The sequence below is a fragment of the Aquarana catesbeiana genome, linkage group LG06 (assembly GCF_042186555.1).
Source record: "Aquarana catesbeiana isolate 2022-GZ linkage group LG06, ASM4218655v1, whole genome shotgun sequence".
NCBI classification, from domain to species: domain Eukaryota; kingdom Metazoa; phylum Chordata; class Amphibia; order Anura; family Ranidae; genus Aquarana; species Aquarana catesbeiana.
The window spans coordinates 16179678-16207562 of NC_133329.1; the positions used below are offsets into that span (position 1 = coordinate 16179678).

Sequence of the window (27885 nt, forward strand, 5' to 3'; positions counted from 1 at the left end):
ATTAGCCACATGGTTGTCTTATTGGTGAGTGCCTTCACCTTTTGTTTTTTACACTACCTTTTTGTAATCAATCACCTCTTTAGGCCATTTGGTGGTATTACATTTATACACTTACGTATTGTTTGCACCTGTTTATTTTCTCTGTTTCAGTAACACTACATTTGAGACAATATCCATCCTGGTGGAATTTTGTCATCTTCCTCAGATCTTATAGTTATTCAGCATTTTGGGCGCCCTTGTGTTGCGTTTTGTTTTTACTATATACATATTGTAAGTATTCTGAGGCTATGTTAGCCCCCTTACTTTGTCTTGGATTAATAATCCTACAAAGGATTCCTTCACAGTATATTATACATTGAACATACTCTTTTCTTGCTAGGTCTCCGTTTGCCCCCTGCAGCCACGTATAGTTGCAGTGTAGGACCTCTGACTCCCCTTGGGGTACTGTATGTCTTCTGGTGCTTGTTGTGAGTTCTAGGTAGGTACCTATGTTTCTATCTGGGGGTCACTGTTATGGGCTCTGGTCTTTTTAAGAGGGGGCTACCCCAGCCATGTCCAGCATTCATCTATTGATAGAATTATTGATAAATCAATATCGTTTTACATCTATTATTAGCATATATTGTTATATGTCTCTTTCTTTATTTAGAATCTACAAAATTGTACAGGTATAATCATCTTTCCCTGAGGAAGCCAAAGTTGGCAAAACATGTAGGAAATAATTACCTGTTTAAGACCTGCCTCTCTACATACTGGCCGGTCTCCGCTGTACTAATTGCGTGTTTTTGTATAGTGATTTTACTTATTGCACCCTTGTACTTTGTACGCCCTTTTATTATGTATATTAATAAAATTATACTTTTTAATTATCTCCATGTAACAAATCCTTAAATTCCTTGGCACCGCTATAATCCCCTCTTCTGTCCCCAATTGTTGTTCTTTATTGATTATTGGGATGAGGTTCCGTATTCTATTGAGGACTCTCCAGCCACACTCCTATTTAACAGTAGGGCTCGTTCCTGCGCTCAACAAGAGTATCTGTGAGGGGTTGCAGTGTTGTGGCACCACCACTACTGCCTAAGGCCCATTTGTTCTGCCCCTGTTTAACAGGGGCGCGTAATTACAATTTTTGATCTAATATTTCACAGCAGGGCCTGTTCCTGCGCTCAACAAAAGTATCTGTGAGGCTTTACAGTGTTGTGCCTCCACCACCATACCACCCAACATTTTGAGATGGGAATGAGGGACACCTACTAACAAGCATATATAGGCATAGGACACGTCCCGTGCCACACCCCATTAAAGGAGAATTAACCAAAAAAATGGTTAATTAAATCCAGAAGGACTTTTTTTACCACTACTATTCCTTTATATTGGCTTTTAAAATGTACAAATGCAGCAATTTAGAAATTGAAGAAAGGTTTAGCACTGGGAAACACTTTTTGAAAGATAAAAAGTGCATTTTATATACAACTATATGGATCAGACCAAAATGAGGGACAAATGAGGAGGAAAGAGGGACATTTCTCCAAATCAGGGACAGTCCCTCGCAATCAGGGACAGTTGGGAGCTATGCCACCACCACCTAAGGCCCAATTTGTCTGACCCTGTTTAACAGGGGCATGTCATTACAATTCTTGATATAATATTTCACAGCAGGGCCTGTTCCAGTGCTCACAAAGAGTAACTGTGAGGTCTTACAGTGTTCTGGTACCACCAACACCTAAGGCCCAATTTTCCACAGAGTATATAGGGCAGGCCATATAGTATATACAGGCGGTCCCCTATTTTCAAACATCTGACTTACAAACGACTCCTACTTACAAATGGAAGGAGACAACAAGAAGTGAGAGGAAATCTACCCCTACGAAGGGAAATTCACTCCTGTAAGAGTTAATATGGGAAAAAGGTGTCTCCCCACTGATGCTTTATCACCAATCCTTGTTTCCCTAATAACCCAAAATTTTCAAAATCCAATTGTCATTGGGACAGAAAGTGAGGTGAAATCTTCTGAACAGGGGCACAGACAGTAAAACAAATGTTACAGGGGTGATAACCCTTCCCTATGTTGTCCAAAAAGCTTAAAAATTGATTTTTTTGTCTGGAGCTACACTTACAAAATGTACCTGTTCCAAATTACAAACAGATTAAACGTAAGAACAAACCTACAGTCCCTGTCTTGTTTGTAACCCGGGGACCGCCTGTATACTGCTGCTGTTCAGAGCAGTTTCAAATGACTTTTTTTCCTTTAGAAATGTCATTTTGCTCTCGGACTGTTCTAAACACGGGAAAAAGTTGACACTTTACAGGCATACTATAGACACCCCCCAGGCATGATATTTAAAGGAATATTACACATTTTTTTTGTTTCACTTTAAGCATTATTTTAATCACTGCTCCCGAAAAAACGTCCGTTTTTAAAACTTTTTTGCATTGATACATGTCCCCTGGGGCAGGACCCCGGTCCCCAAACACTTTTAATGACAATAACTGGCATATTAGCCTTTAAAATCAGCACTTTTAATTTTTCACGTTTGAGTCCCATAGACTTTAACGAAGTTTGCGTGTTCGCACAAATTTTTGATCCGGGGGGGTGTTCGGCTCATCCCTAATTACTTCTAATGAGTACTGGTTCTGTTAAGAAATACAGGTAACCTATATCTTTCAAGTCATATCTGAAGTGAGCAGAGTTAACCTTGTGACAATCAAGAAGTGCGCTGGTTGTTATATACTCTTGATGTATGGTCATTTTTAATCTTTGTAAAGTGTATATTTTACAACATTTTCTTTTATTAGTCAATTTGGTATGGCTCACCAGACATGTGCGGTTCGTTTAGTTCCAAAATAAATATTCGGACAAATTTTTTCGTTATTCGGAGATTTGGATATATCTGAATACCTGAATTACAGTTTAAATGAAGTTTACCGAATGCTCCGAAGAATGAAAAGAAACAAGTTGGAATTTCCAAAACTAGATTGGAAATTTGAATCAAATTTTACATTAAATTCCAGTCAAATGTGAACTGTAAACGTATTTCTGAGATCAAAGACTGTGTGTGTTATTGGAGTACCATTTCGAAATAATTCTGTTTTTGTTAAGCCAAAGGTAATTTAAAGAGTCATTGTAATCATTTAACACTGTTATTGCAGCTCCCCATCCCCCTTCCCTTTCCATGCCTCCCCCCCTGCAGGAAGTGTACCCCCTCTCTTGGCCTCCAGTGCCCATCATCCTACCCTCCTGTTCTGAACACTGCTCCTGAAACACCCCCCTCACTGTTCTCAGCACTCCTTCCTACCTTGCCCATTCTGGAAGGGGCACACTTTTTCTAGTAGATACAAACATTTAAATAAAATAATCAATCATTGTAGTTCACCTTTAGGGAGAATCATCCACCTTCATTGGATCAGAGGTGCAATAATAGGACAAAAGTGTACAGAATATCCACAGCAAGGGGGGATTCACCAAAACTCCGCCCACTGAGAGATGATAGGATGAAGAGTAGCCAGGACCTCTGACATCACAGCCTAAGAACAGGCTGTATAGTGATAGATTACAGCCAAATGACAGGCTGTATAGTGATAGATTACAGACAAAGGACAGGCTGTATAGTGACAGATTACAGACAAAGGACAGGCTGTATAGTGACAGATTAGCACTCTACAAATGATATCTTTCAGGGTTCAATGTATTTATTTGATATTTGAATACATAGTTTACATTTCACACAGTGTAAAGGATACAAAGTACACATCGGGGAAGTATATGTTATATTCATATTCAATAAAGTGACACTAAACTCCTTTCTCTTGCTCTCAGCCTCCTCCAAATCGTCATTTTTCCTTTTTTTCGGTGTTTTTTTCGTTTTTTTTCGATTAGGGTTGCCACCTGTCCAGGATTCACCCGGACAGTCCGGGTTTTGAACCGTGTGTCCGGGTGTCAGGCAGACTGAAACCCAGACACATTATTCAGACCGGGCTGTGGCTTACCAAGTAACCAGGATAGTCACACACAAATCTGTTGCTACCCAGAAGCTGTGGGTGGCTGTCTGGGGACAGGTTCGGCATCACTGGGGGGGGGGGCAGGGCAATGATGTCAACAAGAGTGATTTGGCCACACCCACTGTTCACTGCAGCACGCTATGCGCACCGCATTACTACTCTCCTTTGGGCACCCAAAGCTGTCCCAGGCAGCTAAAGTGTTAGGGTTTGGCTTGAAGAAAAGGTGGCAACCCCATATGGGATAGGTCAGTGATGGTGAAACTTGGCACCCCAGACATTTTGGAACTACATTTCCCATGATGCTCGTGCACGCTGCATAGAAGTTGAGCATCATGGGAAATGTAGTTCCAAAACATCTGGGGTGCCAAGGTTCTCCATTACTGGGATAGGTAGTTCTCAGAGGGCTGTGCACATGACCCCAACTAATTTGCACTTCTTGTTCCAGACAAACAGAAGTGATGTGGAAAAGAAGATGTTCAGGAGGTCACTGAGGATATCACAAGGAGGCAGAAAACACAGTACATAGTGGATGTGTATGGAATATTTCAGGAGAATAAGGATATCATTTAGTGTCACTTTAAGTCACCACACGCATGCATAATACAACATGTACACAGCACTAAAGAAGGGGGAGCCCAGGGAGTGCAGAGACTTAGGGGGGTCAGGCTTCTGATGGGGTACATTCCCATTAATCAAGATACAGACTTTCACCAAACGACTGCCAGTGTCCACTAGAGGGCGTTTTCTTGTCTGTAACTTGTGTATTTGCACCTTCCAGCCCTGAGACCACCGTCCCCCTCACCGCTCCCCATCTATTACACTAGACATGCCTGTCATCCTAACATATTTCAGGCACTGGGAATTCGATAGCAACTGCAGGATGTAAGTAGGGATACCATCTCTGGGTAAATGGCATGGTGAGTGTAAGTCACAAAACCGGCTCAACAGGATAAACAGTGTAAAGAAATATTTGTATTTCATTCACGGTACATTGATCACTAATGTCACAGAGCAGAGGAGGCTCACAGGCTAGGGAATCGCATGAACTCACATTGGGGGGGGATTTACTAAAACTGGAGACCTAAACTAAAACACATCGTGTCTGGACATACAGAGAAAATAGAACTTTATATCCTAAAAGGTTGTTCAATATTGGAGGAATCAGCTATATATATATTTTTTTATGTATTTCAATTATATATATTTGAAAAAAAAAAAATATTATATGTACACAGTATATATATATATATATATATATATATATATATATATATATATATATATATATATATATATATATATATATATATATATATATATATATATCTCTATCCCCACACCATAATCCTCCCTTCACCAAATTAATTGGAGTGGTGGCCCATAACTCTTGGCAATATAGTGTGGATGAGCAAGTTTGGGGTGGAGAAACTTGACTGGCCTGCACAGAGTCCTGACCTCAACCCAATAGAACACCTTTGGGGTGAATTAGAGCGGAGACTGCGACCCAGGCCTTCTTGTCCAGCATCAGTACCTGACCTCACAAACGCACATCATTAGTCTCCCTTTAAATCAAGAGTCTCCCTCTTTCCCTCTTGCATAAGATGTCAACCTTTACATACAGTAAGAATTTCCCCGTTCACATAGCAATCCCCCTTACATCAGTGTCCCCCCTTACATCAGTGTCTTTCCTTACAGCAAAGTCCCCCCTAATGTCAAAGTCCCCCTTTACAGCAGTCTGCCCCCCCCCTTACATCAATGTCTCCCTTTACATCAATAGTCCCCCATTGACATCAATAGTCTCCCTTATTCCCCTTTACATAAGAAGCCCCCCCCTTTACATAAGAGGTCCCCCTTCATTAATATGCCACCTTACATAAGAGCTCCCCTTACATCAATGTGCCACCTTACACCAGAGCCCCCCTTACATCAAAGTGCCCTCTTACATCAATCTCCCCCCTTACATTACTAGTGGTCCTAACAACACTAGTTCCATACACTAGCTAGTGGTCCCGGTAATCACCGATGGATGTGGTTGGGTGGGTTGAAGGACTTTCAGAGCACTCCCCTAGACTCTGAGCTGGCATTCCATAAGCTGCTCAGTACATTAGTGACCACACAGAACTGACCTATAAGCTGCAGCCGCCAGTGACACACCACTGACCCCCTACTCATAAAGGACCATGGATGGTATATGTTATACAGTAGATCGTATTTTAACAATTAAAGACAGATATGTTGATGAGCCAAAAAAAAAAAACACATTTAAAACATCTAAAAAAGTCTGCAGATGTGGCCAATTCCAGGCCGTTCTGGTAGACAAAGCAGTGACACGTCTAGAAGATCTTTCCCCACATTTTATTGGCCAATGATTATGATGGGCTACCAAAATGACTAATACAAATGTGTAAGAGGCAGGAAGGGACGGGAGAACTTTAACACTATGAAGAAGTGTCGGAGCTTTGCTTGTCAGAACGGGTTGGAATCCAACCTTATTGGGGCACTTTTCAAGGCTGATGCAGGTATAAGCACCCCTAAGTGCCTGAACTTTTTATCTGCAGATTGTTTTTTGGTTTAAAGATGGAGCAATTTTCAAACATTCCTTTAACTCATAATGTGAGTAATAAGGCCAGCATGTTAAGAAATTGCACAATTACTTCCCCCCAGCATTTCATGAAGTATTTGTTCTACCCACATTCTTTCTCTCTCAGGTTTTTCTCTCTCAGGTTTTTCGCTCTCAGGTTTTTCGCTCTCATGCTGAAATTGGATCTGATGGATGTAGTTGAACATAAATTTCTTCCTCTCTATCCGTTCTCTTTTCGAGTTTCTTGGCTGTTCCAGGTGGAATCTGACATTCCTCAAGGCGCTGTCTATCACCATCAGGATGTCGGTGGTTCTTCCCAGAGTCTTTATGTGGCTCTCCGGTGTGTAATTCTCAATGGCGATCACCGTCTCCGCACCCATTAGTCTGAATCTTTTCTCAACTTCCAGGTAATCTCCTTTGCTTTTGAAGGTAAGAACAATGATGGGAACGATACCTGAAGAAGAGGAACACAGTGAGCATCTCAAAGAATCCACGTAGCCAAAGAAACATTTCTAATAAGGCATGGCAGGCCTATGCCTAGGGGTGGTTGTGTATTACTGGGCGCCTGTTACATTACATTCCTTCTGTGCAAATGAGGGCAACATAGAATGTTATTAGGCTATTTTCTTGGCAGTTTGAGTACTCCTCATTCAAACACCATAGAGCGAATCAGGAAAATTTTGCAATAACCATTTGTCTACCAGTGCTATTTATAAACGGTGGACAGTGATTTGAACCACTTGCTGAACAACGTATGCATAAAATTGTCCTGTCAGCAAATGGTCATACCATAATCATGACTGCAGCTTTTTTTATTTCAGCCAGCGATTGGCTGATACCTTTAACAGCACTGCTAAGGTTACCAATCCACCTGCTCATAGTGGTTCCTGGTAGGTGTCAAGTCCTGAGGAAAAAAGTGTGGGAACTCACCCAAGATTCCCACCCCTACTTAAAAAATAAAAAAAGTGTGTGCGTGTGTATATATATATATATATATATATATATACACAGTGGGGACGGAAAGTATTCAAACCCCCTTGAATTTTTCACTCTTTGCTATATTGCAGCCATTTGCTAAAATCATTTAAGATAGTTTTTTTCCTCATTAATGTACACACAGCACCCCATATTGACAGAAAAACACAGAATTGTTGACATTTTTGCAGATTTATTAAAAAAGAAAAACTGAAATATCACATGGTCCTAAGTATTCAGACCCTTTGCTGTGACACTCATATATTTAACTCAGGTGTTGTCCATTTCTTCTGATCATCCTTGAGATGGTTCTACACCTTCATTTGAGTCCAACTGTGTTTGATTATACTGATTGGACTTGATTAGGGAAGCCACACACCTGTCTATATAAGACCATACAGCTCACAGTGCATGTCAGAGCAAATGAGAATCATAAGGTCAAAAGGAAATGCCTGAAGAGCTCAGAGACAGAATTGTGGCAAGGCACAGATCTGGCCAAGGTTACAAAAAAATTCTGCTGCACTTAAGGTTCCTAAGAGCACAGTGGCCTCCATAATCCTTAAATGGAAGACGTTTGGGATGACCAGAACCCTTCCTATAGCTGGCCGTCTGGCCAAACTGAGCTATCGGGGGAGAAGAGACTCGGTGAGAGAGGTAAAGAAGAACCCAAAGATCACTGTGGCTGAGCTCCAGAGATGCAGTCGGGAGATGGGAGAAAGTTGTAGAAAGTCAACCATCACTGCAGCCTTCCACCAGTCGGGGCTTTATGGCAGAGTGGCTCAACAGAAGCCTCTCCTCAGTGCAAGACACATGAAAGCCCGCATGGAGTTTGCTAAAATAGCACACAAAGTACTCCAAGATGGTGAGAAATAAGATTCTTTGATCTGATGAGACCAAGATAGAAATTTTTGGCCTTAATTCTAAGCGGTATGTGTGGAGAAAACCAGGCACTGCTCATCACCTGTCCAATACAGTCCCAACAGTGAAGCATGGTGGTGGCAGCATCATGCTGTGGGGGTGTTTTCAGCTGCAGGGACAGGACAACTGGTTGCAATCAAGGGAAAGATGAATGTGGCCAAGTACAGGGATATCCTGGACGAAAACCTTCTCTAGAGTGCTCAGGACCTCAGACTGGGCCGAAGGTTTACCTTCCAACAAGACAATGACCCTAAGCACACAGCTAAAATAATGAAGGAGTGGCTTCACAACAACTCTGTAACTGTTCTTGAATGGCCCAGCCAGAGCCCTGACTTAAACCCAATTGAGCATCTCTGGAGAGACCTAAAAATGGTTGTCCACCAACGTTTACCATCCAACCTGACAGAACTGGAGAGGATCTGCAAGGAGGAATGGCAGAGGATCCCCAAATCCAGGTGTGAAAAACTTGTTGCATCTTTCCCAAAAAGACTCATGGCTGTATTAGATCAAAAGGGGCTTCTACTAAATACTGAGCAAAGGGTCTGAATACTTAGGACCATGTGATATTTCAGTTTTTCGTTTTTAATAAATCTGCAAAAATGTCAACAATTCTGTGTTTTTCTGTCAATATGGACTGCTGTGTGTACATTAACCACTTGACAACTGGGCACTTAAACCCCCCTCGTGAGCAGACCAATTTTCAGCTTTCAGCGCTCTCACACTTTGAATGACAATTACTCAGTCATGTAATACTGTACCCAAATTAATTTTTTGTCCTTTTTTTCATACAAATAGAGCTTTATTTTGGTGGTATTTGATCACCTCTGTTTTTTTTTAATTTTTTTGCGCTATAAATAAATAAAAGACCGAAAATTTTGAAAAAAAACGCATTTTTCTTTGTTTCTGTGATAAAATTTTGCAAATTAGTAATTTTTCTTTATAAATTTTGGCCACAATTTATACTGCTACATATCTTTGGTAAAAATAACCTAAATTAGTGGATATTATTTGGTCTTTGTGAAAGTTAGAGAGTCTACAAGTTATGGTGCAAATCATAAAAAATTGATCACACCTGAAGTACTGGCGGCCGATCTCATTTCTTGCGACCCGAACAAGTCAGGAAAGTACAAATACCCCCCAAATGACCCCTTTTTTAAAAGTAGACATTCCAAGGTATTTAGTAAGATGCATGGGGAGGTTTTTGATGTTGTCATTTTTTCCCACAATTCTTTGCAAAATGAAGATTTAAAAAAAAAAATTTTTCCCCACAAAATTGTCATTGTAATAGGTTATTTCTCTCACATGGCATGTATATACCACAAATGACACCCCAAAATACATTCTGCTACTCCTCCTGAGTATTACGATACCACGTGTGGGACTTTTTCACAGCCTGGCCACATACAGAGTCTCAACATGCAGGGAGCACATCAGGTGTTCTAGGAGCATAAATTACACATCTAATTTGTTGACTAACTATTACACTTTTGAAGGCCCTGGAGAACCAGGACAATGACATGTGACACTGACATGACACTGATGACAAGTGGCACTGATGACAGATGGCACTGATACGTGGCACTGACAGTGATGTGGCACTGATGACAGATGGCACTGATGACAGATGGCACTAATACGTGGCACTGATGACAGATGGCACTAATACGTGGCACTGATGACACGTGACACTGATGACAGATGGCACTGATACGTGGCACTGATGACACGTGGCGCTGATGACAAATGGCACTGATGACAAATGGCACTGATATGTGGCACTGATGACACGTGGCACTGATGAAAGATGGCACTAATACGTGGCACTGATGACAGATGGCACTAATACGTGGCACTGATGACACTGATGACAGATGGCACTGATACGTGGCATTGATGACACTGATGACAGATGGCACTGATACGTGGCACTGATGACACGTGACACTGATGACAGATGGCACGTGACACTGATGACAGATGGCACTATGTGGCACTGATGACAGATGGCACTTATACGTGGCACTGGGGACAGATGGCAGGGACATGACAGCAGGGACAGATGGCGGGACAGATGGCAGGGGCAGATGGCAGGACAGATGGCAGGGGCAGATGGCAGGACAGATGGCAGGGGCAGATGGCAGGACAGATAACAGTGCTGACACTTTTATTTTCGTTTTTTTTTTTCTGTTTACTTACCGCCGCAGCGGTTCGCTCTCCCTCCTCACACGCTGTCTCTGTGTGAGGAGGGAGAGCCGACGATGAGAGATGATCTCATATGTTTAGATATGAGATCCTCTCTCATTGGCAGAACGATCGCACTGTAAACGGCCGCTGTCATTGGCCATTTACGGCGATCTGTGACTGGCTGTATCCGAGGGACACGGCCAGCACAAAACTTCCACGATGCACGCCCGCGGGAGTGCGCAACGTGGAAGTAAACAGGAGGACATCCAGGGACGCCCTCCCGGCAATTGGAGTCCACGCTGTAGCCGTCTTTCGGCTATAGCGCAGACGCCTAGTGGTTAATGAGGAAAAAAATTACTTAAATGATTTCAGCAAACGGCTGCAATATAACAAAGAGTGAAAAATGTAAGGGGGTCTGAATACTTTCTGTCCCCACTGTAAATATATATATATATATATATATATATATATACACACACACACACACACAATGTCATCAGGCCGTCTGTGTTGATTGTGCAAAGTGGGGCCCAGGCCCCGGGCTGCTCACTCCTCATTGCCCGTCAAATGCAGCTTTACCAGTGCCAATCAATGTGGCCTTACCAGTGCCCAGCAATGCGCTCTTATCTGTGCCCAGCAATGCAGTCTTACCAGTGTCCAGCAATGCACCTCACCAGTGCCCAGCAATGCAGCCTGATCAGTGCCCAGCAATGCGGCCTTACCAGTATCCAGCAATGCGGCCTTACCAGTGCCCAGCAATACAGCCTGATCAGTGCCCAGCAATGCAGCCTCACTAGTGCCCAGCAATGCAGTCTGATCAGTGCCCAGCAATGCAGCCTCACTAGTGCCCAGCAATGCAGTCTGATCAGTGCCCAGCAATGCAGCCTCACTAGTGCCCAACAATGCAGCCTGATCAGTGCCCAGCAATGCAGCCTGATCAGTGCCCCCATCAATGCAGCCCGATCAGTGCCCCCATCAATGCAGCCCGATCAGTGCCCCCATCAATGCAGCCCGATCAGTGCCCCATCAATGCAGCCTGATCAGTGCCTAGCAATGAAGCCTGATCAGTGCCCCCATCAATGCAGCCCGATCAGTGCCCCATCAATGCAGCCCGATCAGTGCCCCCAGCAATGCAGCCTGATCAGTGCCCCCAGCAATGCAGCCTGGTCAGTGCCCCCAGCAATGCAGTCTGGTCAGTGTCCCCAGCAGTTCAGCCTGATCAGTGTCCCCAGCAGTGCAGCCTGATCAGTGCCCCCATCTGTATAGCCCGATCAGTGGCCCCATCATTGCAGACTGACCAGTGCCAACGGGGGTCAGTCCACCTCAACGGGGGTCAGTCCCCAGCAATTCAGTCTGATCAGTGTCCCCAGCAATGCAGCCTGATCAGTGTCCCCAGCAGTGCAGCCTGATCAGTGCCCCCATCTGTATAGCCGGATCAGTGGCCCCATCATTGCAGCCTGACCAGTGCCAACAAGGGTCAGTCCACCTCAGGTGCCACACATTGGGGGGGTGTCATCCCACCGCGCCCGTCCTCCCCTCCCTCAGTCCTCCTCCTCCAGCAGCCCCGATAACAAGGTCCTGCCTCCTATAAAACATGGCGGTGACACCGGCATTGTTCTACCTATCAGTGAACTCTAGGAGGCGGGACCTTGATACAGGGGCCGCTGGAGGAGGAGGAGGACCGAGGGAGGGGAGGCTGGACACGCTGGGATGACCCCCCCAATGTGTGGCACCCGGGGCGGACTGACCCCCATCGTCATGGACGCCCTCCCTTTCCGCACGCCCACACTGCCTGCCACAGCTTGCAGTCCAGCAGGACACGGCTGCTAACGGGAATGACGTTCCTGCTGTGAAAAAAGTGCTGGAACGTTGTTCCCACTCGCTCCCGCAGGACTCGAGCCCTGGTTCCCAGGCTCTACCATTTCTCAAGGAAGCCCAGGACCACAGTAAATGATTGGGACAGCTTCCCACAGAGGAGATGGAGGAACATTTGTTCTTTGATCTCCTCTCTGATGAATAATACAGAAAGTTTGGGGAGTTTAATAATCTTTAGGCCTATATTGTGCCTTTGAACATGGGTGCAAAAACAGCTCTGGTAGAAAGTGGTTCAGGCCATCAGATGGAGCTGACAATCGTAGGTAATAATACACATAAATTATGCATAGCGCTTGTATTCGACTTTGCTTTGACATGCATTTGTCATGATTACTTTTTCTTTATTGCACATGAAAATGAGTTCTTGCTTAACATGTTAAACTTCTTTTTTTTCAATAAAAAACATTTATTGGAATTAATATTTATATACAGTATCTCACAAAAGTGAGTACACCCCTCACATTTTTGTAAATATTTTCTTTTATTTTTTCATGTGACAACACTGAAGAAATGACATGACCAATGTAGTCAAGATAGTAGTCAAGATATCCCCAACTTTTCTTACCACCCTTAAACCCCACACTCCCATTCCCATACCACCATCCAATAATAAGACCAGACAAAAGTTTGGAGTATAAATGGCCATAGCAGCCTTTTTATTAACCAAAATATAGAATTATTTCCAAATAACCTTTGTAACGACAACTTTTAAACACACAGCCTGTTGGTCTTTGACGGCACCCCGAACTTAACTTTTTCCACCACTACACTGCAGGACCTTTTACCATACCAGGCCTCCAGCCGTATCATCAGCTTGGAGACAACCCCTTTCCCACAGTGCAACCAATACCATATTCCAGCAGACACCGTTCCACTGGAATACCCCAGAGGGGCTCACCCACGCATGAGCCCCCCACCACTTCCATCACATCTGTTTTTCTGCCACCATCAAAGACACCGCCACAGCCTGCAAGGATAACACCTTACCCTTAAGGGCCCCTCCACACCTGCAAGGCCCGCTGAATCCTATTTGGAAGACTCAGCGCCCATAGATCTAACCCTCAGCCGAGAGGTGAACTCCACCACCCCGCAGGTACAATCCCACATTAAAACTCCAACTCCATATGTCTGATAACCAACACCCCCCATTACGTGAAACAAATCTACCCACCACCTTGTTCACTTTAATGCAAGCTTAATAATCCTCGCACTACATCGCTCCACACCATCCCTGGAATTTCCAGCCACCGAGTAGATACCTCCCTCCGAGAGATACCCCAGCTGTCTGCCACTGGTCTAACATCTGCTCTCCTGGCCCCCCAAAGTCCATAAGAATGCCCCAAGATCCAGACAAGGCGTGTGTAACCTCCATCTGAAATGACATAACAAACAAACAAAGGGAACCACCAACACAACATACATAACACGACAGCAGTAAAACTAACAAGTTGAACCGCCCCCCTGCAACCCGTACCTCCCCCAAAAAACTCGATCTGTTAACCGTTGTGGGCGCACATAAGAGCGAAATCTCCTGGATTACCACCGCCCAAAACTCTCAACTGCCGCCTCATCCAATCCACACCTGGCAGCTTCTGTGGCCGCCCCGATGTGTAAGGAGTGTGAGGCAAATTGCATGCAGTCAAAACCCCCTGTTCAAAGGCACTCCCTGAAAACTGCCACTAATAAGAACCTGGATAAATCTGACCCATCCCCATGAAATAGGTATGGCCCACCTCCAACCGAACTAATTCCCAGAAAATCCCATACCCCCCTGGCAAATCCTCGCACCAGGCAGTGAAAACGGCTGAACACTCACCCCTTTCCCCTCTGATCCGTTTTTTAAACCTGCGCCAATGTAACACCACCCAGTCTTCAGAAGCATACACATCCTAGGCCAGCAACCCCCTTGCTACCCATCTGGATGGGCTCCAACTCCCCCACCCGAAATGTTCCAAAAACGCTACAGAAAATCAGCTGTAAACCAAATTACCTCATAGCCCAAGTAACATACTGACCCCAAATTTTACACAAATGGCCTGAAGAATTGAAAAGAGACCGGCCTCCAATTGTCGTTTTTCGAGTGGCACGTACGATACCCTTTAATGGCTTGTTTCACCCAAAATCTTTTAACAAATCCGTCAGGCCCTGCATCTTGAACAAAAAGGGGGCCAATTCCACCAGCTTCTGCTCCATGGCAGACTCTGACCCCCCTTCCTTCCATGTGCCTGTAACAAAATATACCATCAACAACCTTGTCTCGGACACCACCCAGCTCAGCTCCCGCCAGCCATATGAAAGCTAACCACTCCCTCCATACCTTAGAGTGAGCTGCCCATGTCAACCCCCTCACCGACCTCCTGATCCTTCCTCCTCTGCCAACAGAGCCAGCTCCCTAAACTTTTCCCCCTGAAACCGAGACAGTGAATCAGCCAGGGTGTTGTCCCAGCCTGGGAGATGCATAGCATAAAGAAAATTGTTCAACTGTAAACAACGCCAAACTGAATGGCACATCAACCGTACCACAGGCTGTGACGAAGCGGAAATCCATTTGATAACTTGAACCACCCCCATGTTGTCACAGTTCCACGTAATCTTCCAGTTCTTACACGCCTTCCCCCACACTCCATTGCCAGGACCTCTGGAAACAATTCCAACAGTACCATGTTCCAAAAGAACCCCGCCTTCACCCAGGATCTAGGTCAAGGTTCTGCACTCCATTGCCCTTGCCATAACTCTCCATAACCCATAGACCCTGCCGCCTCCGTGACCAACTCTTAACCAAAATTACTCAAAAATTACTCACTGCCATCCAACGAGATCGCCCGTTGTCCGTCCCCAAAATGTGTGCCAAACTCTCAAATCCCCCTTAAGCTCTCTGACCTGTTTTATGGCGTGGGTCAGGGCACGGAAAACCCCCCCAGCAGTAGCCGCCGACAGTCATCGGCAGACAAACCCTACCCATGAAATTAATTCGACAGGCGACTTAAACTTGCCTACAAAGATTAACATCCGGAGCCAGGCCAGCAGGAGATGACGTGAGACGTCAGACGGGAAGGGAGGAGAGGGAGGTGTGTCAGCCTACAGGCGTCCTGGCGGGCTCTCCTACTATATCCCGGGAAGCGCAGACAGAGGAAACCGATACGAGGATGAGAGAAAGCGGCCCCCCACGTTAAACTAAGCCGCCGCCTGAGAGATAAGATAAGTACTGGAGAAGCCCCGGGTCCGCTTACTGCGAGCGGAGGAGATCGAACGCCGCAACGCTCTCGGATGTCCGCTCGGAGCTCCCGTCTCCAGGCACGCCTCCCCCCTGCACTAAGCGTTCCCGACGCAAGAGTCAAGACGAACACGAGAAGCCGCTGTGAGCGGCGTGAGGTGAGAGACATGAAGCCCTGACACATCACGGGAATTGCATCCCGGACTGCTGCCTTGAAGGATTGGAAGAGGAGGACAACAGGCCAAAGAGGGGGGTAAGAGCTATACAAAACCAGCCAAGTACCAAGGTAAGAGTGAATTAGGAATGTGTTAAGAAGGGCTGACACATGAATGAGAAGCGAGAGATCCTGCAGAAAGGATGATCTAGGGGGACATTGGCCATACATGCAAGGCTGAAGTAACGGTGGAGAGCTGGGGAGCCCACTGACCCCCTTGTTTTGTACCTTTTTTTTTTTTTTTTGTGCTGAACTGCTTGTAAGCGCCTTAAAATTAATGGTAAAGACATATCTGAACATTCAGGACTCGAAACCTCTTACTCGAACAGGTTGCAAGGTACACGGCAGGGGAGTTGTGAGACATTACAACTGGTTGCTGAATATAGCACTAAGGACAAACGTTTTTCCTTTTTTTCTAATATATAGAATGTGATACCTGCGATACCTACACCCCATAAGGGATGGAAGGCGGAAACATAGATAAAAGCACAAATAAGACTCCAACATACGAATATATACTCCATAGGACTTAGCAACACACGAGAACACATTCCAACACGGCGGAAGCAGGATTGGTAGACCTTGAGAGGTGAGGTAATTAGAGCCGGGTAAACACCCAGGAAAATTATGGAGTATTGTGCAGTAGAAGCTTGGGATTGTCTACACATCGGGAAGCCGATAGGGGGATAGTCTCTAGACACTGTGGATCCGAGAGGCTGACGCCACACGCCTAACTTATCACCCCATACTTATCTATGACTTACCAGCTTAACCCCAACTTGACATCTAAAACCTTGGACAAATAGACAGAGGACCTACCCCCCCCCACCCCCCCCGTTGGGCAGCAATCGGCATTTTTGATTGATAGCCAACTAAAAAGGGGCTACCGGAAGGTAGTATGAGCCGGAACGCATCTAAGACTGGGAAAGGGGGTCCACCCAAAACTCCAAAAGATAACCAACAAGGGAACGCAACTGGAAGCTCAATAAAGCAATACTTGGCCAAAGGGGGGAGTCCCGGGGGCGCCCACCAGGAGACTCAAAAATCAAGTATGGCGGACAAAAAGAAGAAGGGATCCAATGCGAGGGAAGAGCAGACCCCTGACCACTCAAGGGAGGATTTATTAGTTGACAACACCTTGGAAGCATCCAGGTTAGATGAACATAGACAGGACCTACACCTACCCTCAAAAAACGAATTGGCAGAAATGCTTAAAACCTTAGAGACATCAATAAAAGCCGAGATCAAAGCGGAGATCAATATGCTAAGGTCAGATCTAGGGAGCCTCCTAACTAGAGTAGAAGGCGCAGAAGACAAATTAGATAAACAAGAGCGGGTGATCTCTGAACTAAAAGAACAACTTAAAACATCCCAACAAAACCAGATAAAAATATGCTACAGGATGGAAGATCAAGAAAATAGAGACCGCAGACAGAATTTGAGAATCCGAGGGGTCCCAGAAAACAGGGGGGAAGACCTGAGGAGGACTGTGGCGACTATTTTCAACCCACTTCTAGAGCTGGAAGGAGAAACCTCCCCAAAAATAGAGCGGGTCCATAGAGTGGGCAGGTTAGACACTAGGCGGGCAGAAAGAAGCCGTGATATTATTGTAAGGTTCAGGCATTACGAGGACAAGGAAAAAATATGGGTTAAACTGAAGGGACATCCCCCACTGCAATATGAAGAAGCAAAAATCCTAGTATTTGCGGACCTGGCCAATAGTACACTGGCGAGAAGGCGACATCTGAAACCCCTACTGGAGCAAATGAAAAATCATAACATAAAATATACATGGGGATTCCCAGCCTGTCTGATAGGCAGTAAAGAGGGGAGATCCGCAAGATTAAGATTCCTGGGGGAATTAGAGGAGTTCTGTGAGAAACTGGACATGCAAGTACCCCCGAGATTGGACTGGTCCGTGGAACGTTGGTTAGAAATGAGTGTGGGCTAGGGGAGAGGGTGGCGGAGTTGGGGGGGGGGGAACTGAGGAGGGAGGAGGCGGGCGAGGATCAAAATTAAGCCCATAATACTAGGGAGGGAGACCCGTCAGTAGTAGCCTAGTGTACCCAGTCTTTAAGAAAATACTGACTGGAGGGTTGGCACACCTAGAGTTCCACCTTCAGAGAAGGAAACCAATGGGGAGCCACAATATAAGTGACCCTCACTGGTATAGGGATCCCGATGGGACCAAGGGGGTGGGGGAGGGAGAGGGAAGAGATGGTGGGGGGGGAGGCGGGGGGTTGGGGATGGGGGGAGGAGGTGGGAGAGGGAGGGGGAGTCGAGGGGGAAGGCCCTATCCAAGCCCAAAATTAAGAAAGAAAGAAAACTCTCCAAGGTCTAAGGTAAAGGGAGAATTAAGGAGAAGAGAAAAAGGATCATTACTACAATAAAATTTACGACATATAATGTCAAAGGCTTAAACAATTCCAAGAAAAGGATAAATATCTTCCAAGAATTAAAATCATTGGGCCCAGACGTGGTATTCCTGCAGGAGACACATATCTTACTGCAATCGAGACTTAGATTATCCTCAAACGAATACCCAGTCTGGTACCAAGGAGATACCATCACTAATAGGGCACGGGGAGTAGCCATTGGTTTTTCAAAGAAAATAAGGTTTGTGCTGGAGGAAAGGTTAATCGACCCGGAAGGTAGATACCTGGGCCTCAGAGGCAGATTAAATGAAGAGGAATATACATTAGTCAACATCTATGCCCCAAATAAGAACCAGATTAAGTACTTGACAAATATTTTGAGGAAAATAATGGAGTTCACGAGAGGACACCTGATAGTAATGGGGGATTTCAATCTCTGCTTGAACCCTGAGCTGGATAGCATGGCCCGAACGCAGGGGAGGAATTGTAACTACTTGAAAGAGTTAAAGCAAAAACTCTCCTCTACCAATTGGTGGATATTTGGAGGATTCAACACCCAACCAAAAGGGATTATACGTTTTACTCCCCTGTGCACGGGTCATACTCCCGGATTGACTGGGGATTGATCGAGCATCGGGGGATTGATAGGGTAGTGGAGACTAGGATTGGAAATATAACATACTCAGACCACGCACCCATGACCATAGAAGTGGCAACGAGTAGAAACCAGCATAACAGAGCTCAGTGGAGGTTGAATGAGGAGTTGATAAAGGAGGAGGAGGGTGTCAGTAGAATCAGTAGAGAACTAGAGAACTATTTTGAGGTAAACGACACAGGGGAAATCTCGGGAGCTTCACTATGGGAGGCCCACAAGGCCTACATTAGAGGGGTCCTGATTGAAATGGGGACGAGGAAGAAAAAGGATAGACGGCTCAGAATCCAAAAACTAAGGGCTGACCTTACGGGGCTAGAACAAAAACATAAAAAACAAGCGGGCCATCTACCCCAAGAGATACATCAGCAGATGATTACCAAAAGAACGGAATTAAAAACCATGATGGAGCAGGAGTCAAGGGTGACATTTAATAAAACAGTGTGGGAGAGATTTAGATGGGGTAATAAACCCATTAAACAGTTAGCCAATATGGTACAAAAGGAAAAAACCAGAAATTTCATAGGAAAAATTCAGACCAAAGAGGGGCATATGGAATATTCAACCAGGAAGATAGCAGAGACCTTTAAAAATTACTATAAAGACCTATACTCAGTACCCAAACAAGATACCTCTTTAGAAAACAGGAGATCAAGATATAACAACTTCCTAAAAAAGGCAGCGCTCCCTAAGATTTCGGAAGAAGAAAAAGAAATATTAGAAAAACCAATTTCAGAAGAAGAAATAAGGAAAGCGTTAGCAGCAACGGCATCTGGGAAAAGCCCTGGCCCGGACGGCCTAACAATATCATATTACAAAACATTCAAAGAAATATTAATACCTAGGCTCTGCTGCTACATGAATGGTCTAGGGGACAGTTTTGAAATGAGTAGAGAGGCATTAAAAGCATCTATTACAATTATATTGAAAGAGGGTAAAGAGAAATCACTATGTTCGAGTTATTGCCCAATCTCTCTGCTGAACAATGACACAAAGCTTTATGCTAAAGTGTTGGCAGAGAGAGTAAAGGAATTCATGAATAAATTAGTGAACCCAGACCAAGTAGGCTTTGTCCCTAATAGGGAGGGGAGGGACAATGGAATTAGGACTCTTCTCTTGTTGGGGAAAATAAAGGAGAGCGGACCCCCAGGACTACTTCTGTCAATCGACGCCGAAAAGGCATTTGACAGAGTAGACTGGGGGTTCATGTTCCAGACCCTGGAGACCATGGGACTGGGACCCAAAATGATCCGGAGAATTAAAACTCTATACCATCATCCAACTGCTGTAGTAAAAATTAATGGGACAACGTCTCATCCATTTGAAATGGAAAATGGCACGAGACAGGGGTGCCCCCTGTCTCCGCTGCTTTTTGTTTTAGCTATGGAACCCCTTTTGGCAACAATACGAAGAGATCCTAATATAAGAGGAGTGAAAGTGGGGGAGGAGGAGCACAAAGTCGCAGCGTTTGCAGACGATGTGCTGTTCTATGTAACAGATCCGATCTCCACTATGCCCAACCTAGTTAAAACAGTGAAGAAGTACGGTGAGGTATCTAATTTTCAAATAAATATGAAAAAATCAGAAATATTAAACATAAATATAAGGAGGACAGAGGAAGCTATATTGAAACAAGAATTTGGTTTTAAATGGACCAAGGAACTAAAATACCTAGGCATTAAGCTATCCAATTCAACTCAAAAGATATTTACTATCAACTATATGCCTCTACTTGACGCTGTCAGACTAGATTGTAAGAGACTCTCCGGTAAGGCCCTCTCTTGGATAGGGCGTATCAACGTCATTAAAATGGTAGTATTACCTAAAATTATGTATTATTTCCAGATGTTACCAGTCCCACTCCCCCAATATTACTTGAGGAAATTAAGAAAAATAATTATGACTTTCGTTTGGGCAAATAAAAGACCTAGAGTCTCCTTCCAGACGCTGAAACAAAAGAAAAGGGATGGCGGTCTGACAGTCCCCAACATACAGACCTATTACAAAGCGGTAGTATTATCAAGGGTGACCGAATGGGCAAAGAAGAATGAATCAAAAAAATGGGTGGAAATAGAGGAAAATATTAGCAACGCACAATTAGGTATTATAATTTGGAATCCCCCACACTGCAGATTTTTAGATAAAAGCACACATGTCATAACACGAAATGTTCTTAGAATATGGGATGGGGTATATAAGAAAGTAAATGGGGAATATAACTCACCACTGATTACACTTATAGACAATAATTTTTTCACTCCAGGTATGGAGAACACTAAAGGAAAAGAAGCACTTTGGGGGAAATCACAATTAAGAGAAGTTATAAAAGAAGGAAAAATTATACCACTTCAACAATTCACACACGGAAAGGAACCACGGGGATTAGAGAAATGGCGCTATCTCCAATTAAGTCACTTTATCAGCACGTTACCTCACCCGATTAGGTCGGGGGAACAACTGACAGACTTCGAGAGGTTGTGTGATAGGGGAATATCAAGGAATATAATATCTCAAATATACAAAATTTTGATGACCTCAGAAAAATTGGAGATACCGCCATTCATTGCAAAATGGGAGAGAGATCTAGGCACTAAGAAAGATTTAGTCACAATTAAAAGAATTTTGAAAATGATAGCTTTTTCGGCATTAGATACCCGAACAGAAGAAATGAACTACAAATGTATTAGTAGAAGTTATCTTACCCCGGAGATAACCAGTAGATTCCAGAAAGGGCCAGCCAGTTGTTGGAGAGGATGTCAAGAAGTCGGTACAATGGGACACCTATGGTGGAACTGTCCCAAAATTAAAAAATTTTGGTGTAAAATACTAGGGTTAATTAAAGAGATCACGGGGATAGAAGTCGAAGATGACCCTTGGGTGGTTCTGTTCCACGGGGGGGCAGGTGATCCAAAAAATTATAAACAGTCACTGGTACCGCAGCTACTGAATGCGGCAAAAAAAACGATACCGAGGAATTGGCAGAGGAGAGAGCCCCCCGAGACATGGCAGTGGTATGATGCTGTAGAGGAGACTTGTAATATGGAGATACTAGGGAGCAGGCTCAAGGAAATAGGAAGCATAAATAGGGGCAGGTGGGATCGCTGGAAAAAATTCAAAAAAACATGGAGCTATGCTAAAGAATATAAAGCCTAAGACTAAAGGAGGAGAATAAACGAAAACAGACCTTGGAGAAGAGGGTTGGAGAAGAGGGATGGGGAGGACCTGGGGAGGGGATGGGGAGGACCTGGGGAGGGGATGGGGAGGGAAGGGGGAGGGAAATGAAGAAAAAAAGGGGGAAAAGAAAAAAAAAAAAAAGGGGGGGGGAGAAAAATTTTAGAAATAGGGATATGGTTTAAGTATATAAATAGGGGAGGTATGATTTGGCATTTTGATTTTCTATACTATGTTTGTATTTCCGGTCCTGCCTTTTTTTTTTCTTCCTATTGGATATAGCAATAGCCACAATGACGAGACTTGGGTGGGTCTGTGTCTAAACGAAAATGAACTGAAAAGTTGATTTAAGACCCCCGAAAAAGGTGATCTGAATGTGGCAAAAAAAAAAAATAGAGAAAAAAAAAAAAAAAACATCCGGAGCCATACCTCGCTCTGCCCCATCCTCCCCCTGATCCAAGCCTGAGAGCCACTCTACCTTGCCCCTCAGCAGCCGACCCTCCCTGTCTCCATAGTCAATAACGATGCCTAGAAAACCGAGTACCGTAGTCGGGCCCTCGGTCTTATCTGATGCCAGCAGACGCCAAAACTTACCCTAATGCGCTGCCATGTGGACAAGAATCGCACACACATTAGAGGAAGGAGGCCCCATACCCGGAAAATCATCGAAATAGTGGCTGACGGAATCCAGGCCAGACACATCCCTAACCACCCATTCCAACAATGAACTGGACATTTTAACATGGCGCAGTAAATGTAGCAACCCATGGGCAGACATTGATCCCCAAAAAACTCATCCTGCCATCAGCACACCAACAGCCGAAAACTGTCTGGGTGCACTGGAAGCAAGTGCCCCTAGTCCATAGCGCCTTACCCACCCGACAGCAGTGTAAATTTTTTTTTTTGCACGACACCGTACAAGCTTCGGGGTCTATGAAATTGATAACAGACCCCCCCTTTGGAAAATGAGAGGTGGTTAGTAAGTCAAAACTTTGGTTCATGCTCAGGTACCCCCCCCAGCGGGGAGCTACCGAACCCCCAATGGCTTAACCTTAAATGCCCCCCCCATGCACCCCAGCGCCACTTCTTTTTCCCATTTATCCGAAACCCCCCCGGATTCTGTCAAGCGGACCGCAAATTCTGCGTAATAGTCGGTACCTCAGTCAATGAACACGGTTTTATAAACCTCCAAAAGAACCCCGAGGCCAAACCTCCTAGCAGCTGCCCTAACCGTGTACCCATTTAGGAAAGGCTGCATCCTTCCAACCTTCTCCAAAATTGCCCCTCTTGCTAGCAAACTCCCCAGCATGCTTCACTTTTAAAAACAACGTGACAGGGGGATAATTGACTCTGCATCCAAAGCACTCGTGCTTAAAACTGCAGAACCCCCCCCCAACTCACAGGAGCCCTTGTTAAATTGCCAGCACACTCCCCACTGCTTTCCTGCCGGCAGTCCAGAGGCAGGCGTCCTCCCCCCCCGAAGAAACTGATTCAGGGCCCACGGCAAATACATAAATCGCATCCAAAGGCTGATGTGTTTTCGATCCCACCGAAGCTATGGTCGAACCGCCCTACGCCGCCCGAACTGCTCAACCTACCGCATCCACACGGTCCCCCATACACCCTATGTGCCTCACCTAGTGCATACCTATACCAAAACAGTGCCGAGCAATGCTCTGGGTTTTTCTCACCTATGACGCTAGTCATGAGAGCGAGCATCTGCAGCCAAATCACTAATGTCTGCTGGATAGACGGTCCTTTCTTCTTTGATTCAACAGGCTTGACCCTAACCCCTAATGAGAATCTCTCCCCATACTCACCCTTACAAATCTCGTCCCGTACCTACTGCTTCAGGTGCCCCAATTGGCACTCGAAACAAACGTAAACTTCCCACTTAGCAGCATTCTCAATTCTTACCTGGCAGCAGCCCCCCTTGTCCTCTCCTTTTTCTCCAGCCGCCATACTCACTGTCACTACACCCGACGTGGCGGCGGAGAGGTCCGCCAGCGTTGCGGGGACCTCCCCATCCCCCAGCCTTCTCCTTACTCACACCAACCCACGGCGCCACCTGTTGGGGGCCCCCTTGTTGCATTGAAGCGTTGGACCAGATCCCGCAACCCCCCATTGCAGTTGCCCAGCTGTCCAGGGGGTGACAGGCGGACTGCCTGGCACCCACGGGCCAACCCCCCCACAACGCTACCCCTGTCACCGTGGACCCCCATAACCTGCACAGTGCCTCATTTAAATAACATGTGAAACAGAGACAGACTTACCAGGCTGACCGGGCATGTCCCCCACAGCCATTGCTCCTGTTTCCCCCCGCTGGCGTGCGATCCTGGTGTTCTTCCTCTTCAGGACTGAGACTTCTCCTGCCAACCGCACCTCCGGAGCCGGCAGCCTTGGCATCAGCAGCCCCCCTGGCAAAGCGGGCCTGGAGGCTGTGGATCCCTGCAGCTCTGCGGACCACCGTCTCATGCTTGACCCTGCCACTGGCCACCCTGCTGTGCCCACCTGCACTCACATATCCACTGGTAGCCCGCGCTTGCTGTCCTCTGCCATCCCTCGGTCTCTTCCAGAGCCTCCCAGCCGCTGGCCGCATCTGAGGAGACAGCTGCACCGCTGCTCCTCCCCCACTGTATCTCCCCCTTTTGATGGGACAGGTGGGGTGGGGGTAAGGTTAGTAGAATGAATGGCAGTTAAAGGACAAGAGTAATGGAATCATATCACCAACATGAGGTCTTTATACAGGAAAATGTTACCTGTCATTTTTCTGCAGTTTTCCATAAATATTTTCATATTTTGCTTTTCTTCTGCTGATTTTTGTTTTCTGACACTGGAGAAGAGTAGAAGAAGAACACAATTTTTATCCATGTAAATGAATAAAAAATACCCCTTAACACTTATGTGCATGCTTTAATGTGTCTTTAGTTTGAGGGAAAAGTATATATTATTTAGTAAGTTTTTTTTTTTTTTTGTAACTCAAGTTTATTGAGGATTTTACATAGGTAACAGGTTACAAAGCAAACAATGAATAACGTACAGGTATACAGGTAGTGATCAAGTCATTACATTAATGGAGGGTCTACCTAGGGTTGGGAGTAGGGATGAGCCGAACACCCCCCTGTTCTGTTCATACCAGAACATGCGAACAGGCAAAAAATTTGTTCGAACACGCGAACACCGTTAAAGTCTATGGGACTCGAACATGAATAATCAAAAGTGCTAATTTTAAAGGCTTATATGCAAGTTATTGTCATAAAAAGTATTTGAGGACCTGGGTCCTGCCCCAGGGGACATGGATCAATGCAAAAAAAAGTTTTAAAAACGGCTGCTTTTTCGGGAGCAGTGATTTTAATAATGCTTAAAGTGAAACAATAAAAGTGTAATATCCCTTTAAATTTCGTACCTGGGAGCTGTCTATAGTATGCCTATAAAGGGGTGCATGTTTCCCGTGTTTAGAACAGTCTGACAGCAAAATGACATTTCAAAGGAAAAAAAGTCATTTAAAACTACTCACGCCTATTAATGCATTGCCGGTCCGACAATACACATAAAAGTTCATTGATAAAAACAGCATGGGAATTCCCCACAGGGGAACCCTGAACCAAAATTTAAAAAAAAAAAAAGACGTGGGGGTCCCCCTAAATTCCATACCAGGCCCTTCAGGTCTGGTATGGATTTTAAGGGGAACCCTGCGCCAAAATAAAAAAAAAATGGCGTGGGGTCCCCCTAAAAATCCATACCAGACCCTTATCCGAGCACGCAACCTGGCAGGCCGCAGGAAAAGAGGGGGGATGAGAGAGCGCCCCCCCTCCTGAACAGTACCAGGCCACATGCCCTCAACATTGGGAGGGAGCTTTGGGGTAGCCCCCCAAAACACCTTGTCCCCATGTTGATGAGGACAAGGGCCTCATCCCCACAACCCTGGTCAGTGGTTGTGGGGGTCTGCGGGCAGGGGGCTTATCGGAAATCTGGAAGCCCCCTTTAACAAGGGGACCCCCAGATCCTGGCCCTCCCCCCCCTGTGTGAAATGGTAAGGGGGTACAAAAGTAGATTGATTACATCACAGAAATGCATAGAATCCTGAGTGATCACGATACCTATGTAAAGTTACCTTCAAACCCTACAAATGGATACAAACAAGATTTAACCAAATTGGTAAGGAAGGGATTTGATGGACAAATACTTAACAAAAAAGAGAAGGCTTATTTAATACCCACGGCGCCCAGAATTCCAATTATCTACCACCTACCAAAAATCCATAAGGATCCCCTGCCCCCACCAGGGAGACCTATAATAAGTGGTATAAACTCGTTAACATCACGTATAGGTCACTATGTGGATTTTTACTTACAGCCACTAGTTAAAAAAAACTCCATCATACCTCAAAGACACTACAGATACCATCAGAAAGTTAGAAGGCATTTCTTTAAAAGGAGACTATCTACTTGCTACTGCTGACGTAGCATCCCTTTATACGTGTATCCCACATAGTTTAGGTTTGGAAGCAGTCACATACTTTTTACAGGGTGACTTATCACTTACCGACATTCAAAGACAGTATATTATTGAATTATTGGAGTTCGCAACAACACACAACTATTTTTGGTTTGATAATAAATTTTATTTACAGCACAAAGGCGTAGCAATGGGGGCAAAATTTGCCCCCAGCCTCGCGAATCTTTTTATGGCCAAATGGGAGGAGGATGTCGTCTACTCTGAGCACCGACCCCGTTTGGTGTTCTGGGCCAGATACATAGACGACATCCTCCTCCTATGGGATGGGCCGAATCACTTGAAGAATTCTTCTCTATGCTTAACAGCAATGACAGGGGAATTTCCTTGACTCTTGAATACAGTCCAGTTAAGGTTCATTTTTTAGACTTGGACATAGAGATTAATTCACGCCAGTTTAATTAAGACTCATTTCAAATCAACTAATCGCAATAGTTTCATACCTACCGACAGCTGCCATCACAGATCATGGATTAAATCAGTCCCCCGCAGCCAGTTCTTAAGGCTGAGGAGGAATTGCACTACCATTGAGGCATTCCAATCGCAAGCTCTACCCTTAAAACAAAAATTCATAGACAAGGGATATGATGCAGCCACTCTGGAACTAGAAATACAATATGCCACACAAATAGACAGGAGATCATTATTGATCCCCAAAACCTCTCATTCCCCCAATGATTTTTACAAATACACCATGCTGACTTCTTTCTCTTCTCAACATAAAGATATTAAAAACAACATGGAACGTCACTGGGGGATATTGAGAAATGACCGCATATTGGGAAACATGTTACCTGAAAGACCTAAGGTCATCTACAGAGGGGCCCCCTCACTACAGGGCAGGATCGCTCCAAACATTATTGATCCCCCAAACGCCAATCCTTTTTTCATGAACTAATAGGATACTTCCCATGTAAGAAATGCACGGTGTGTCACTACAATATTAGTGGTAGACATAAAACATTAGAATTTAAGTCTAACGTAACTAATAAAACATATCCGATCAAGACGTTCTGTACTTGTGCAACTAAAAATGTGGTCTATCTTATCACCTGCCCGTGCGGAAAGCATTATGTGGGTCGCATCACTAGGACGTTTTCCACCTGGGTTGGTGAACATGTAGCAAAAATTTTAGGGGGAGACACTAAACACACTGTCCCCAGAAACTATAGACAGTACCACAACCGAGATCCCTCTGGATCACAATTTCTC

At 45.0% G+C, this 27885-nt stretch overlaps 1 protein-coding gene across 1 annotated transcript in view; it reads right to left on the reverse strand.

The window, feature by feature from the left end:
- Positions 1-3670: 3670 nt before the first annotated feature.
- LOC141148184 (uncharacterized) overlaps positions 3671-27885 on the reverse strand; it is a 78356-nt gene continuing 54141 nt past the window's right edge. The window contains exons 3-4 of the mRNA XM_073635382.1: positions 24918-24991; positions 3671-7034 (exon numbers count right to left, since the gene is read on the reverse strand). Coding sequence (XP_073491483.1) covers positions 6634-7034; positions 24918-24991 — 475 coding nt within the window. The 3' untranslated portion in view covers positions 3671-6633. The remainder of the gene's footprint in view (positions 7035-24917; positions 24992-27885) is intronic.